The sequence below is a fragment of the Triticum urartu genome, chromosome 5A (genome assembly GCF_056163025.1).
Source record: "Triticum urartu cultivar PI428250 chromosome 5A, HENAU_Tu73, whole genome shotgun sequence".
Taxonomy (NCBI): domain Eukaryota; kingdom Viridiplantae; phylum Streptophyta; class Magnoliopsida; order Poales; family Poaceae; genus Triticum; species Triticum urartu.
This window is the reverse complement of record NC_141877.1, coordinates 484,832,105-484,848,330: the sequence shown is the minus strand read 5'-3', so window position 1 is coordinate 484,848,330 and position 16,226 is coordinate 484,832,105. Positions and strand designations below refer to the sequence as shown.

The following is a 16,226-nucleotide window of genomic DNA, read 5'->3' as shown; positions in this document are numbered from 1 at the left end:
ACACGCAATCAAGATCATGGCTTGCCAACCGAACATCATCAGGCCTTAATCTAGAACATTTAGAACCAAATAATGAGCAAGAGCTTAACCATCATCATTATAATTCCTCTTAATGTTATACAATAACATCAAGTTGCTATGATACTGATGTTATATATATGGTTAACATATTTACATGTAACCGTGAGCTAGAACAACTAGGTTGTAAAGCGGAAACGAGACTGGTCAATATCAAATATGGGATTAACCATCGGAGACGAAGGCGAGGCTGCGTGCATGCTTGGTGAAGGTCAAGGCAACAACAATGTGGTTGCATCAGGAAGTTCATCTTAGTAATGGTGTGGTTGTACAGGAGGTCCATGCAATCCACAACCAACATTTGTTTTGGCAGTGGTTATCGATGGTAGATGCTCTTCAGCATCCTTTAGTACCTCTCTAGGCTTTTGGATAGGTGTAGCTTGTGTATGTGATCTTTACCAGAAGATATATATATATATATAGAGAGAGAGAGAGAGGATTTCTCCTTATACATGTGTCACTGAGGAATAAGGACCAAACCCAAGAGGTGGGTCAAGCATCCTCCATCATGGCACATATGTGAGAGAGACATGGTGGGCCACACATTGTGTTATTTCTTTATCGGCTGTTAGCTGAGATCAATTCTAATACTTTCATTTCTAATTACTTTAGATGTAACATTTTCCCTCCAACCCTCCTGCATTATGTTGTGTTTTACGTTGTAACTATCCAAATTTGCCCGTGTGTCATGTAAATGGGAGATGGACCGTCACATGCAATGCATGGAGGAGGAAACGAGGAGAGCACGCCCCCACCCCTGTTCATCATAATAAATACCGCTACAACTCTTGATCCCTGCATTTGACGTAAGCTAATTCAAGGGCATATTTGTCCAAAGGAGGATGGTAAGAGCTTTTTCGGTACACACGCTTAACCTTGTACATATAATAAAGATTATAAAGATAATTAGGAACAGAGGGAGTATAGAACATAATGCATTAGCAACCATACAATGAGCTTAGCATCCTTGGGTGCTAAAAACTATTTTCGAGCTTCCAATATCTGCCAAATAGACTTTATACTGCCACAAAACACCACATTTATAGTATACTCTAATTAAAACATTTTTCTCTGTCATTTATCAGAAAGAAGATTTTCACAAGAAAAGCCGAACACATAAATGGTCCAAATGCACGGGCCGCAGACAAGAACCAGGTGGCCCTTTTTGCCCAGGCCGCAGACAAGAACCAGATTAGTTTTACCAGATCCCTTCCGCCCCCCACCCGCACTACCGCGCCCAAGAGGATTCAAAAGGGAGCGGCGGCGGCAAGAGGCCCGGCGCCGACCGCAACCCTAGCCCGAATCAGCACCCGCCGGCCGACGCTTCCGGAGGGAGCCGCTGCGGCGGCCGAGGCCGACGACGAGGCGCGGCGCCCGTTCACGGCCCTCAGCCAGGTCCACGCCGACCTCATCCTGGCGTGCGTCCCCCAGGAGCAGGCAAGCTGGCTAGATCTCGCGTCCCCGGCGGTCCCGTTCCCGTCCCTGGGGTTCGGAGGTGCGCGACTGAGATCCCGATTTTTTTTTTGATGGAGCGACTAACATTTGACACCCCTTTTGGATCGGTGCAGGAGAGGGCGGATGAACGGAGGCGGCGAGGCCAGCGATTATGGGAGCTCGGAGGGCGCGCCTCGTCGTCGGCCTCAGCCAGGTCCACGCCGACCTAGCCCTGGCGAGCAAGTTGGCTAGATCTCGCGGCCCTGGCCGTCCCGTCCCCGTAGCTCCCGCTGGGCCTGGTTGGCTGTTTGCTGATTGGCCTGGTTACTAATGTGCGTAGGCCACAACTCCAGGATGCTAAAATTGAGTGCGGTCACCACGCATACAACCAAACATAGCTACTGCATGAAATCACGATCGTACGTGGTGGAGGCGGCAGCGGCAGCGAATAGGTCATTAGGGCATGGCAGGGCGGCTGCCATGGGCCGGCGAGGTGGTGAACAGCGACTCAGCGAGGCCGTGAGGGTGAGCAGATCAGCACATGGCGTCAAAAAGAAGATCGAATATTTGTATTATGTTGCTGACTTCCGTCGATTGAAATTGTATTAGATCAAGTATTCAAATACATACTTAAGTTCTCTAGTTTTAGTTCTGTACTTGTGCATTGCATTTATTCTAGTGCTCTCACATCGTTGAAAAACTAATTGATTTGTTTCCTCTTGTTACTAGATATGGGTATATAAAGGAATTGATCTTGCTGAAATTAAGAAAGAATTTCAAAATATACCAAGAAGAATGCCTTTGCCACAGTCAATAAAGCTTTATTATAGGTATGTATTCTTTCTAACTATCTTCACTTGTATAATTTGTTTCTATCATTATATTGCACTACTTACAGATTCATGATTTGTCTATGCTTTCTATTTTTGTAGACATCTTTATGCGTGTCTTAGTTAATAATAAAGATGATAAATTGGTGATCTGTAATCCATATAATCTTCATTTAGTGAGGTATTTTGATACAAGTATTTACTTTTGGATTTCGGATGTATTTGCTGAATATAAAGTATTCTAGTGAGCTCCTGCATCGTCGTAATATACATGATTTTCTTCTTTAAAAACAACGCCACACCTGAAAATTATTCCGCCACTGCTAGTAACGAAGTTGAATTTGAGGTTTCCTCGTGCATGGGTATTAAACTGGCTTGCATAAGGAAAATGTATTAATCTTCCTTGTACAAGGGTATCAATCTTACTTCCAGTCAGACAGCTCCGGGTCTGCACCACCTTGCTCCCCACGACCACTAGTAGTTGCACCGGACACAAAAATGAAGCAAAAATGTTATGTTCAACATATGTCGCACCTGCATCTGAGCAGATGAGACACGTTGGATGAAGTACGCGGTGGTTGTTTGCAAGGATGTCTGCACGGGCTTTGGCCGCGATTCTAACCATCCTATTTAGGCGCTGCACCATGAGCTCGTTTGTCGCTGCCGATGTCGCTCGGTCGCTGCCCTGTGTCATGCTAGCAAATTGGCCCATAGGCTGTCTGCGCGACATAGATCTAGGGCCTCCAAGAAGCGTATGCCCATGAAGGAGACCAATGTTGAAGCCCATTAGCACCGTACGTTGCATAGACCCGGTGCTCGCAAGAAGCGCACGCCCATGGAGGCGACCAGCATTGAAGCTCGTCAGCTCTGTTCGGTGCATAGATCTCATGCGTAGAAGAGGCTCACCTCTATGCAGGTGGTCAACTTTGAAGTTCGTCAACTCTGCGAGCTGCACAGATCTAGTGTCTCTGAGAAATGCAAACTCGCAGATCGGCTCTCCACACGTCACGGATCCGTTGTTCATGAGAAAGGCGAGCTCATTGTCGTGCCCAATCGACTCTCTTCATTGCACAATTCTATTGCCTGCTTCTCGTGTAAGAGCGCCACGACAAGCGGAGTTGATGTTGTTGAGCAGGCTGGCACTTTGTGTTCGGCTTGATGCCGACACTCCTAGCACTAACGAAGCGTTGAGAGGATTGGAAGCCACTGGGATCGGGCCATTGAGGACGCCACACTCAACGAGGAACTGTATGGGCACCTCCTGTCCCGGTAGTGCCAAAAACCGTGAAAATGGCAGGCTTGTGCAAGTGCACAAAGGCTGGAGTGATATAGTAGGACGATTTGCCGAAACTGAGTCAAGGTAGTAGTTGGCCTGAATCTGTGCTGATGCTCTAGGGTTGATGTCGTCGTTTGGGGCCGCAAAGTGTGACTGTGGGCCTGGAAGGAGAAATGGCGGGAGCTCCGAGGCTGCATAGTCAAAGACACTGAAATGTCGTTCCCTCCGGTGGCGCAGTACCTCGCTCGATGCGCTTGCACCACATGCGACAATGTGGGGAGAAGCAGATCACAAGTCACGCCATTGTCATTGTGTGTAGATACAGTATGATCGGCGAGGAGGCCGTTAAGCTGAGAGCTCTGGACGGGGGAGACACCCACCCCGAAAGACCGAAGCGCGATGCACCTCCTCTAAAAGGACCGAGATGGGCGTAGGATGCCCTTGAAGGGACTCGGCTACTTGTCTGCGCTCCCGCAATAGCCGGAGCATTGGTGAGGAGGTAGCTAAACATATTTGTTGGTCGGGCCGGGTTCTCCCCGGTGCCTCCGATGCTTGGTTAGTCTTCCGACCGTCTCATCTTCTCATCTCTATTGCTTTGTTTCCCACACACTACAAAAATACAATTAAGAACTCATTAGCTTGACAAACTCAAAAGTATTGCTATTCTGTTATTCTTTGCACCGGTCGCGTGCACATAACCTACCCAACGTGGCGGGAGACAAATGCGTAAAGATTTAGAGGTGCTTTATTACGAATTGACATAGGCACCATTTATGGCCCCTATTAAAGTGCTATTTTACGAACGAAATCAATTCTCATATATCCAAATTAATTGTCATCTATTCACGTACAAATATACGACAACGCAAACATTAATGTGCTACCAATTATTCTCATTATGATGTTTTCGCGAGTTTTAGATGCGACTATTTATTGCAGCGCATCCATATATGGATATCAATCAAATATTTCCTAATATATCTCAGTGCACTAATTAAACAATCATCAGGATCCACTCAAAAAATAATAACATAATTAGTGTATAAACCTGAGAATCATAGTGGAGCAAAACGGCAAGTCAAAGAAAAGTTTTCATAAGACTGAAAACTAAAACATGAGAACTATCTTCCCAAGGGTTAAACCAAAGCAGGAAGGAGTAATTCTCATGTTTTAATCTTTCTTTGCCTTGCCGCTTTGCTCCATCATGATTCTCAGGTTTATACACTACTTATGTTTTATTGTCCCGCTGATCATTTCATTAGTTGACTGAGATATAGTAGGGAATATTTGATTGATATGTATATAAGGATGTGTTGCAAATAATAGTTGCATTTAAAATTCGGCAAAATATTAAAACGAGAATAATTGGTAGGACATCAATGTTGGCGCCGTCGTTTAATTTGGATATGTGTGAATTAGTTTCGTTCCTCACATAGCACTTCAGCAGGGGCTATAAATACCGCTATTTCTGTTTGTAACAGAGCACATCTAAATCTTTGCGTATTTGTTTCCCGTTCAAAGACGTACCTCGTGCAAAACAGCCTTTTTCGGCCGGGTAGGTTCTATGCACATGACCGGTGTGAAGAGTAACACAATAACAATACTCTTGAGTTTGTGAAGCTAATGTGTTCTTAATAGTAGTTTTGTAGTGTGTGGGAAACAAAACAATCGAGACGAAAAGATGAGATGGTCGGGTGGCCCACCAAGCATTGGAGGCACCGAGAACTTGACCTGACCAGGAATTATGTTCAACTATGTCCTCACCAATGCTCCGGCTATTGCAGGAGCACGAACAAGTAGCTAAGTCCCTCTGAGGACATCCTACGCTCATCGCGGTCCTTTCAGAGATGGTGCATCGCGCTTTCGTCTTTCGTCCACATATGTCTCCCTTGCACAGAGCTTCCAGCTTCATGTCCCCTCGCCAGCCATGCCATGCCAATGCAGGGAAACAACGATGTCACTTGTGATCTACTTCGATGAAATGGTGTTTCCTGGTCTTCGGCTATGCTGCCTCGGAGTGACCGCCGTTTCTCCTTCCAGACGCCACAACCACACTTCGCCCCAAGCGACGACTTCAACTAAGGGCTGTCGGCGCAAAATCATCCCAACTACTACCTGGACTCCATTTTGGCGAATCGTCCTCTTGTGCCATGCCAACCTTTGTGCACTTGCACAAGCCACTCAATTTTCCAGTTTATGCCACGACCATGACAGGAGGTGCCCTTACAGTTCCCTATGGAGCGTGGGGTCATTTGTGGCTTGATCCCAGTCGCTTCCAATTCTCTCAACGCTTCGTCTGTGCTAGGAGCGTCGGGATCAAGCCGAGTACAAAGTGTTGGCCTGCTCAACGGCATCAACTCTGCTTGTCGTGTCATGCTTCCATGAGAAACGGACAAAAAAAATTGTGGAACGGAGAGAGCCGATTTGCCGCGACAATGAGCTAGCCTTTCTCATGGGCATCGGATCCATGTCTCGTGGAGACCTGATCCGCCATGATGGCAAACTTGCATTTCTTGTAGACACGGGATTTGTGCAGCCCAGGGAGCGGACAGGCTTCTAAGTTGCCTGCCTGCATAGGGGTGCGCATCTTGTAGGCGCTAGACCTATGCACAACCAATAGAGCTGACGGGATTCGATGATGGTTGCCTCCATGGACGTCCGCTTCTTGCGGGCACCAGATCCGTGCAAAGTACGGGTCGATTGGCTTCAACATCGGTCTCCAACGCATACACCTCTTGGAGGCCCAAGATTTGTGTCATGCAGACAACCTACAAGCCTCCTTACTAGCACAACAAGGGTCGGCGACGACAAATGAGCCCATGGTGCGCCGCCTGAATAAGATTGTTAGAATCATGGAAAGACATCCTCGCAGATATCCACTACGAACTTCATCCATTGCGTCTCATCTGCTCAGAGGCAAGTGCGATACATGCTGAACACAACATTTTTGCTTCATTTTTGTGTTCGGTGCAGCCGCTCGTGGTCATGAGGGGCAAGGTGGTGCAAACCAGGAGCTGCCTGACTGGACCAGTTAACGAAGGATATGAATCTTGCTGGTTGACGCCTATCTTTTGTCAGCCAGCGTGAAGAAAAAATCTTAGATGTGTCTTTACTCTATTGGAGTATTGTTTTAAATAAATGGTCACTAGAACAATATCATGTTTTACTGCAATTTATTGCTATATCAATACTATGTAAGATGGTTTTAATTTTATTAATTTGATGTTCCTTGGTGAAATGTGATTATATATATATATATATATATATATATATATATATATATACCTTTTGATTTTTCTTTCGAGTAGAATTATGTCATTTACCTTAAATGGATAAGGGGTCAAAGTTGGGCATTCTTGACCCTAAGGTTGTCTAGGAGCTTATGTCCAATGGTGATAGTTCAGATGATAGCAGTGAAGATGCAGAATTAGAAGATTGCATCATTCAGTTAGCTTCCCTTGGTCTCGTGGTAAATTTTGACAATACTCATGATGGGGGGTCACACTAGCTGGTAACCTAGATGTGATGCACACGAGACAAAGTTGATTGATTAACCTGATTGGCTAACCTGAGCTCTGCCTGGTCGCTTATCTTTGGGATTGGATATATTAGACGTTGGTTGGGGAAATAGAGGACCATCTGTGTTGCTGTGGGTGTGGTTCTCTGAGTCAAAGTGCTGTATTTGTTTGTATTGGATTGGGGTTTGCAGAAGAGAGGTGGGGGCTGGTGCCTGTTGTGGTTGCAGTTGTTTAGATTAGGGTGTTGTTCTCAAGTGCTTGGTTAATTTGGTCCTTGCTTGGCTATGTCGTCGCAGGAATGGAAAGGTCACATGGTTGAGGATCTATGCTTGTTGTGGTTGCAGTCCTGTGGATCAAGGTGTTGTTCTCGAGTGCTAGAGTAATTTGGTTATCCTGTCGGCTCCCAGCTTCCAGGTTCTAATTATATGTGGTTCCAGTCCTGTGGATCAACATGTTGTTCTTGGATGCTAGATTAATTTGGTTATCCTATCGGCTCCCAGCTTCCATTATATGAGGACTTGGTGCTTTACTGTCGGTTGTTTTGTTTGGTTCTCTTGTTTTCTGATTCTTTGCTTCATGTGTTTCGCATGTTGATATGCCTGTCCTTGTTAGGTTGCGTCGCTTGTGGCTCTGGGGTTTCTTGTTCTTCTTTGATTATGATGTTTGTTGGCTGATTCTATTCCATCTTGCTTTTTCAGGACTGTATGTTGTTGGTTGGTCTGTGCTGTTCTTCTTTTATCGTCTATAGGTGGGACATGCTCTTTACCCTGCATTTTTGTATCCTTTTTAGGCTGTCGGTTTTCCATTCCGGGTATATAAATTCCTTCTATTGGATGCTTTGGTGGACACAAAAGCTTAACACATGTTACATCGTGCTATTTGACTCCTTTCGTGTGTCATATAGAACATCCATGTGAGATAAAGCAAAAAGGCAGAGACCAAATATAAGAGCTGAGGGATATGTGGAAGAGGGACGGGATGAGCTTGCGGCTTACGAGCCATTCAAATAATCAGACATGCATGGTTTCTTGGTTTTTCACTTGTTGAATCTGTTAACCTGAAGATTTTTTTTCTTCTTTGCGGCAAATTCCAGGGTAAAATATAAAACAGAATCTGTCACCTGAAGGCATTCTGTCGAGGCCTTGCTCAGAGGTTGGGTGAGTTGATTTATCTCATCTGTATACTGATGGATGCTAATAAATAAGCTAGATCTATGAATAGTTTAGTCGCCAGTAGATGAGCTGATGAACCAATAGCATGTAGTAATGGTAGGTATGATTTGGTTCCAAGTAGTGGTTACATAATGACATATCTAGGATGGACCTTTAGCTACTGAGGCCTGAAAATAGAAAGTTGACAAAAGAATCTCATTTTATTTGGATTCTTTTTAAATTGCAGTCCATAAGTAGCACTATTAATTCCTTGGTTATCATTTGCTAGAATCTCTTGCTTTTGAAAGGAATTTAGAAGGATCTTAAGATTAGTACATTCAGTTGTTTGTCTTGATGTTCCTTACCAAAGCAGCAACCTTCTATTGCTATTTCATGTTGTGCTCTTCTTAATTTCTTATCAATGAAAAGACAGCTCAAATGAATGTCTCTTGTGAGTTATTACTTGACCGTCTATGAAACAGCAAGCTTTCAGTATCCTAGGATTTTGCTACCAATCATTGTTTTTTCGGGTGACAAACCAATCATTGATTCTTACTTAAATGCTTGCATGATATTATTCGTTCACCATATTGCACTTGGTGAGACCATTTATCATGAATCTATATTTTTCCATCTTCAGAGTGCGCCTTCATTTGTGCAAAAAAATCAGTATGGGTAAATATTAGTTTCACTTTGCATAGTAGTATAACCAGGTCTGTTGAACTGTACATTTTCTGCATGTTATCATGTTTTTGTTCGAAAGCAAGCTAATTGGAAGGCGGTGTTTATTTGCATGAATGCCTTGCCATTTTGCTGGAAGTTACTTGATGCGTGAGGTGCTCTTTATAATTTGCATGTGAGAGAGGATTAGTTTGTCAAGCTTTCTATTGATAAAACCATTTCATTAGTTTTTTTTTTTGGGGGGGGGGGGGGGGGGTACAGTCAGGCTATCTTGGATGAAAAACATAGTTCGTGTAAGAATTCTTTAGAAAAAGTTCTCAGGGACTATTCTGAATCAGGGGCGAGGACTCAGATGTGTAGTGATTCTTTAGACAAAAGCCTAAAAGGGTCTGATTATTGTGTCTGTTCAGTGTCCACCGTCCACAAATGGTTCTATTTAAATTGGACTATGTAGTTCATTTTAGCCGATGAACTTGCTGGATCACCTCCATTGCAGGAGTTTAGCTGATATGTATTGCATGCAGATGATTACGAGCAAGATGCAAGGACACAAAAAGCTTGGGATGCAGAAAGGTTAGACGCTAGCTGCCGCTAGCGCACGGTGGCGTGCTGCATCTCCCATCGGTGCTTGCGACAGGAGAACTACATCCCTGGCCTATTCATCTATGCCTCAGCTGCTGCCTCTCCAAGTAATGCCAAACCTATAGGCTATAACAGGTGTATGGATGCCGACATTCAGACTGGTCAGCTAAGAGGTTAGAATTACCCGAATTTTCTCTTATATATAATAGTATAATACCGCAGTGGTAGCCTCTCCTGCTATTTTCTTGTCCAAAGAAGTGTGATACTAACATTTTCACTACAGTTTTATTTTACTGTTAGAAAAACAGATGGTTCCTATGCTATACAACTTTACCGCATGCTCTTTACTGCATGCATACCTGATCCTCTGTTTCCTCTGTTCTCTTGGTTGGCTTTGCAGACCAGGACACGGAATCTGGAGAGGTCCTTGGTCATCAGCTGGTCCATCATGAGGTATGTCACTGAGATCATGCATGCTCCTTCTAAGCTGGGGATAAAAGTTCTTAAGATTATCATCTAGCTGCGAGACGCCGCTTTTACTGTTAGAATAACTTGAAATCTTCTCTTCAAATAATGCAGTGTAAGGTTGATTTTGACATGTAGATGTTGATGTCCCAAGCTGAATTTCAAGATACTCGTGGCAGCAATTTCCCATAGAAGTGTTGTGGTTTAGTTCGCTATACTATTAGAATTACGCGAGGTGTGCGTGTATCATCGGGGTGGTGCTGAGTCAACTAAAAGTCAGAGGCGCTAATATGTGTGCATTACCTACTGTTGTATATTTTTCAATCATGCACTCTGTTCTCTTAATGATTAACTGTGAATGAAATGGATGAGGGCAATAATGTTCATGTGCTAGAACAGAACTCTGGAAACTTGAATGGAAAGAACCTTTAAAGCAGGTGATTACCGAGAAATTATGTTGCATATTGTTGTTATAAGTCCTATAGGTTGCCAAAATGATGGTCTCTTAAAATGCGTTTATCCTGATTATCTCACCACTTGATTGATATGAACAAATGGTAAATTCTGTAGCTTTTTGTAATGGTGGCGCAGGGCTGCAGGCTAAAATTGAGCCGGAAGACTGCATTCTGAGATCATGTTAATCTGGAATAAAAGAAAATAACACTAAGCTTCTCAACATGGACATTATTGACAGCTAGGTAATTATATAAAATATCCTTATCTCAGTTAAGTTTATGTATGCCTTTTACTGAAGTTGGAGTAATGCCAGTTCTCCACTCAGCGTAATGTCCCTGTGATATTCTACTTTTCATTGACGCAACTGATGTACTGCCACACAAGGACAAATACAGTACTTTAGTTGTGTACTATAGGAAAAACATGATTCTTCCATACCGTCGACTGGGTGGTTGTATTCAGAGAACCGCAGCATGATTCTTCCATCCCGAAACATTTCTTATGCTTGCCTTGAATGGTATACTTCAATTCCACGTGCCTAAGAATAATTAATAAGTTGACCAATTCTGGAACAGAGGAAGTTAGTAACTGGGACTTATAAACACATTATCACCTCTTGCTTAGGCAAGTACTCTACTCTTTGGAGGTTTTTGTTTCAGAACTTCGTAACGTAATCCATTAACAGCGGCACCAAATGACGCTGAATCTTTGTTTGGTTAGTTTGGGCTGTAATCACATAAGTACCACGGTATCAATTACCGACCCAGTGCAAATTTGATTTCGCTCAAAATCGTGTGTTAGCAGAAACCGGAGCGACCCTCTTGCGGCTATACTGTTACCACGTCTTCCCTGTCCAGCCCCATGGAGTTTGGCGGCTGCTCGACGTGGCGGCTGACAAGGCCGCGGTCGCCGGTGGAGACGGGAGCATGCTGGTATAGCGTCCGGTGCCGGCGATCATGAGTGCGTCGCTGACGAGCATGCGCGCCGTGACCAATTGGCCGGCGTGGGCACACTGGTGAGGATGGAGAGCGGCTGACGCCAGTGCACGCCACCATGCCCACAGCTAGCTTCGGCTGCGGGCTTCAACAACGGAGTCCTTCAACAACACATCATCCATTCTAGCTGATCGAGGTCGGAATTCTTGTTGCTATCGTTTGTGGTGGACGCCAAGGTTGAGGAAGGGGATGGCGAGGCGGTTGATGTGCTGGCCGGGGAGTTCAGGTCAGCGGCTTTAAAGGCGCTAAGAGCAACTTTAATGGGCTGACTCAAACAGACGGCGTATTTGTTCGCATTTTATTTGTTTGGGTCGCCCGTCCGCCCGGTGTTCGTCCAGTTTTGCATTTGAATCAGCAGTGCGCCCAACACGCCGACCCATTTCATGTTTGTGCTCAATTTTAAAAAAAGGCCTGCGGCCACAGATCGTCCCAGTGGCATGTAGATCACGCCGGCACCATGCCAGCGCCGGCATACATTGCCGGCTTTAAAAAATATCACCACACAGTTCATGCTGGTGCACTCGCCAGCGGCCGGCACACATGCCAGCACATAAAAGGGATGGGACTTGAGTTCGACCACGCCATCGTGGCCTCGTGGTCATGCCAGCACACAGTCGGCATACAAAAAGGGAAGGCGCTCGCGGCCACGAGATCACTCGTCGGTCAACCTGCATCTTCTCGAACTACGCCCTCTTCCTTGGCGACACGGTGTTGAGATCCACCTTCATGATCTCCACCCCGCTCATCATGCTCGCGAGAGTCACTTCTTTCGCCTTGGTCTTGGCGTTGGCGGCCTCGATCTCTAGCATCTTGGCTTGCTTCTCCGCCTCTAGCTCAAGCATCTTGGCTTGCTTCTCCGCGCCCATCTCAAGCCTCCTCCTTTGGATCTCCATGAATGCGTTCATTTGCTCTTCTTTGAAACGCCGTCGCTCCTCCTCCCTAGAGTCCTTCTTGTTCATCATGCCCTCCACGCTTGCGATCAAGGCGTTGGATGCCGCATCCCGCTTTTCCTCCTTCTTGGAGTTGGTCTTCCCCCGTGGCCGTGCCGGCTCGCCGTCCCCGATCTCCTCCACGGCTTGCTTCCCCCCACGCGACTTGAGGGCGGCATATTACGCCTTGAACTTCTCCTCGGCCTTGATGACCTGAAAGCAATGAGAAAGGTTGAAGCACTTGCCATTGTGTTGGACCTTGAATGCCTCCAAAGCTTGAAATGCCTACAAAATGTGTTGCATGGGCAAATGATATGCAAATGAGCACGCAAGTATGAACTTTATGACACAAAAGAGGGCGGCTTGCTAGCATACCATGTATTGCATGCCGATGCCGCTCACGGAGCGGGCCTTGACGCTCTCAAGAGTGGCATAGAACTTGCTGCACTCTTGTTGGATGACCCTCCATCGCTTGGAAATGGACACCCACCCGCGCGTGCTCACAATTTGGTAAGGCGGAAACTTCTTGCGCTCATGAAACTCCTGGTGGACACGGATCCAAGAGGTTGAATGCTTTTGTTCGGCGCCCGTCTTGGGTCTTGTCCAATGTCTCGCCAACACTCGCAAAGAAGCTTGTCCTCGGCAGCCGTGTATGCCTTCGTGCGCTTGCTCTTGCGCTTCGGCTTAGGACCGGCGGCTTGGTTGGCGAGCTTGTCCTCGAACAAAGGCTCCACTTCGATGTCGCACTCGTCCTCTTCCTCTTGACCGTAGTCGTCTGGGAACTCTTGGTCGAGTGGGAAGCCGTCCAAGGCCATGCCGACCTGATCACGCATGAAGGCCGCCTGATCGGGATCATAGCCAGCGACCGGCGTGAACGCCCCGCGGTCGTCCTGGCTTTGTGTCTCGTCGGGATCGTAGCCAGGGGTCGGTGCATCGCCCTCGAAGATGAGGTTCTTCATGTAGTCCTCGTCGTCGGCAGTCGGCATTCCGTTGAACAGGTTGTGGGCGTCCGGTAGCACGTCGATCGGCGTCTGCCGCGCGCGTTTCCTCGCGCCTCCAGATGACGAGCCACCGGCTACCGGGGTAGCGTTGAGGTCAATGGGCGCGGGCGCGGGCATGGAAGGCGTGACCACGCTCACGTCGGGCGAGCACTCCCTAGAGAGGCAGGAGGCCTGCGGGTACACATGGAAGTCGGGCATCGGGTTGCAAGCCGACGCGCGGGGCGAGACGGGCAGCACCATCCGAGGGAACGCCGACGAGTCGGTGCTGGCCGCGGTGACGGTGGCGTTGAGGAGGCTATGCTGGCTAGGGGTTTAACCCTAGCATGTAGAGCGCCTCCCTCGTTGCCGCTGCGACGCTGGCCGCGGTGACCTCCTGCTGCGCGGCGGCGGTGACGGCGGCAACGGCGACGGCTTCACCCCTCGCGTCCGCGGTGTACCTCTGGCCCTTCCTCTTGGCCGACTTCCTCGCCCGCTGTTCGGGCGTCAGCGCCTTCTTTGGCTTGGGCGCGGCGGCGGTCTTGCGTGGAGCACGAGGCTTGCCTTTGCCGGAGGGGGCGGTTGTCTTGCCGGACGAGGCGAGGGAGGCGAGGCCGGCGGCGGCGTCGAGGTCGAGATCGTCGTCCATGGCGGATGTGAGACGGGAGCGTGCACGGGCGGGAGGTTTTTTTGGGGGAAATGGTGATGACTCTTACCCACCGGCGGGCCCGGATAAAGGAGTCCGTCTCGTGTCCGCGCCGACGCAAATCCGGCTCAGAATTGAACCGAAAATGGGTCGCCATGCGGACACCAAGCGGACGCGCATCCGTTTGGGTCAGCACGTTGGGCCGTTTTTTCTGTCCGTGCCGATCCAAACAAAAGCCAGCGGACGAAATGGGTTGCCCCATTGTAGTTGCTATAATGTCGCTGATGGGGATGAACCGAGTGCCCGGTCATGGGGGGATTTGGACTATTTGCTCGGCTTTACATGGGGTTTTTGATGATTTACCCCAGCATTGTCTTAATGGCTAGTGGCCTGGCCCCACCTGTCAATCTGGGATTATCAAAGTTTGGAGTAAAGCGTGGGTTAAGATCAAATTCCCCGTTGTAGGGCTGATTACGTTCAGTTGATTAAAGTAACCAAACAAATTCTCATTTTTCTCGATTCCCTTTACAGTAACGGTGTAAATCGATTGCGTTTGCGTTACCTTCCGTGAACCAAACACCCCAGTCCTACGTATGCTCCTTAATCGGTGCGTCTTTCTGGAGAAGACATCTTGTCATTTGTCAACGCGTTGCCTCGGAGTCGGCAGGGCACGCACACGCAGCGTCGCAAAATTTAAAATAATATAATCAGCCGGTGATGATGCTGAAATAACACACACACACACACGGGCGCGACAGGGTCAGCTGCCAACCCGGCGCGACGCGCGGCGAGAACAGAATACGGTGCCCCGCCCCGATGGTGCGTCGCAGTAAAAGCTCGCGCGTCCAGTCAGACGAGTGCCCCTCCCTCCCTCCATTCATCTGCACCCCTGTCTTGCGCCGATGGAGTACCATAGCGGCATAGCCCGCTGCAGGCTACACTGAGCTACTGAAAAGGGTCGGCCTTCCATACCGCTCGAGCTTCCCCCCTCTCTTGCTCGCTCCTTGTCAAACGTTGCCGGTCCCGAGCCCCACTCCTCGCTTCGACGTGCTGCGTCGCTATAAATACACGCACATCCAGCCAGCCAGCCATTGGAGGAGCTTCCATTCCATTCTCTTCAACCTCGTAGCCCCACTCACTCACCGGCCCCAGCTTCCCTTCTTCTTCGTCGTCGTCCTCTTCTACTCCTACTTCGTATCTCATTCTGTCCGCTCTTCCCCGTGCTGAACCAGATGGCGGTAAGTGTCCTGTGACTGAGCCAGCCAGGCAAGGCGTCCATGCCAGTAAGTTCACTGACCCAGAATCGGAGTCCTCGTTATCCTTTTGGTCTTGCTTGCAGAAGGCGAGGAGGCGTCGCGTGCCGGCGTTCGGGGAGTGGAACTACAACTACCACCACCACGAGCAGCAGGCACTTCCGCCCACCGTTGTTGCACCGGCCGCGTGCTATGCCACGCAGGAGCCGGAGCCGGAGGCCTGCAGCGACGTGTGGTTCAGGTACTCGCCGGCCCCGCGCAAACCCACGCCCAAGAAGCAGGCGAGGAGGCGGCACGAGGGCGACGTGTCCCGGGAGCATTCGAAGGCGTCCTGGGACGCTTCCAGGCGGGTGGTGCGCCCGGTCGACGGGGACCTGTACCAGGTGCCACCGCCGGAGCTCGCCTCCCACCGGCGGCCAACGAAGGTAAGGACGTACGGCCGCCAAGAAAGAATGTTTCTCTTTATTTTTGTCGTGATTGTTGGAGCTGATTGCTCTTTGTTTGAATGCGCTTTGAATGCAGAAGTGGAGCCTGTGGATGGGATGCCTGGGCCTCAGCTCATGCGTCGCCTCCTGAACCCAACATGCCGTGATGATAGATGGGATGCTGCGTGCGTCCTCATCGGTGGTTTTTATTTGCCCTTTCTGTTGGATAACACTCCTATATATTTCCGCCCAGTATGTAATATAGAGTGTATGTCCTGTCTCTCTCCGAGTGTATGCGCTTTCTTGGCTCGTGGCAGTAACATTACATGTCTCTAAAACGCCCTATATTGGTTTACAGAGGGGTTAGAATTCCGCTTCATTTTGTGTAAGGTGGCAACATCTTGTCTTGTGCTACTAGCACCTTGGTGTGCAAGTGAGTTTCTGGGGATTCACTCAGAGATGGCACACAGATAAACAAGCACGTACAGCCCACCGTTCTGCTGTTAGGTGAGCATGCATGAGGTGCAGCA

The 16,226-nt window shown here is 48.1% G+C and overlaps 3 protein-coding genes and 1 long non-coding RNA gene across 17 annotated transcripts; 2 read left to right on the top strand and 2 right to left on the bottom strand.

Annotated features, from left to right (window-relative positions):
- The first annotated feature begins 1,227 nt into the window (after positions 1-1,227).
- Positions 1,228-10,451, top strand: LOC125509957 (uncharacterized). 14 transcript variants are annotated; one of them, XR_007284402.2, is made up of 9 exons: positions 1,228-1,573; positions 1,647-2,037; positions 2,242-2,342; positions 7,433-7,550; positions 7,835-7,913; positions 8,041-8,293; positions 9,493-9,723; positions 9,951-10,003; positions 10,130-10,451. It is a non-coding gene; the product is annotated as an uncharacterized LOC125509957 (long non-coding RNA). The 14 variants fall into 14 exon arrangements; XR_007284405.2 differs by adding an exon at positions 2,445-2,523 and having other exon boundaries at positions 7,433-7,494; positions 7,835-8,293; XR_007284397.2 differs by adding an exon at positions 2,445-2,523 and having other exon boundaries at positions 7,835-8,293.
- Positions 2,765-5,288, bottom strand: LOC147972144 (uncharacterized). Its single transcript, XM_087522413.1, has 3 exons — positions 3,918-5,288; positions 2,900-3,037; positions 2,765-2,816 (listed from the first exon to the last, which is right to left on the bottom strand). The coding sequence occupies exons 1-3, from the start codon at positions 4,127-4,129 to the stop codon at positions 2,765-2,767; spliced, it is 402 nt and encodes a 133-aa protein (XP_087378539.1). The 5' UTR covers positions 4,130-5,288.
- Positions 10,452-12,575: 2,124 nt separating the features above from the next.
- On the bottom strand, positions 12,576-13,646 carry LOC125509952 (uncharacterized). The gene is made up of 3 exons (XM_087524243.1): positions 13,011-13,646; positions 12,771-12,894; positions 12,576-12,680 (listed from the first exon to the last, which is right to left on the bottom strand). The coding sequence occupies exons 1-3, from the start codon at positions 13,634-13,636 to the stop codon at positions 12,576-12,578; spliced, it is 855 nt and encodes a 284-aa protein (XP_087380369.1). The 5' UTR covers positions 13,637-13,646.
- Positions 13,647-14,927: 1,281 nt separating this feature from the next.
- Positions 14,928-15,979, top strand: LOC125556363 (uncharacterized). The gene is made up of 3 exons (XM_048719115.2): positions 14,928-15,256; positions 15,358-15,696; positions 15,794-15,979. The coding sequence occupies exons 1-3, from the start codon at positions 15,251-15,253 to the stop codon at positions 15,845-15,847; spliced, it is 399 nt and encodes a 132-aa protein (XP_048575072.2). The 5' UTR covers positions 14,928-15,250; the 3' UTR covers positions 15,848-15,979.
- The last annotated feature ends 247 nt before the right edge of the window (positions 15,980-16,226 follow it).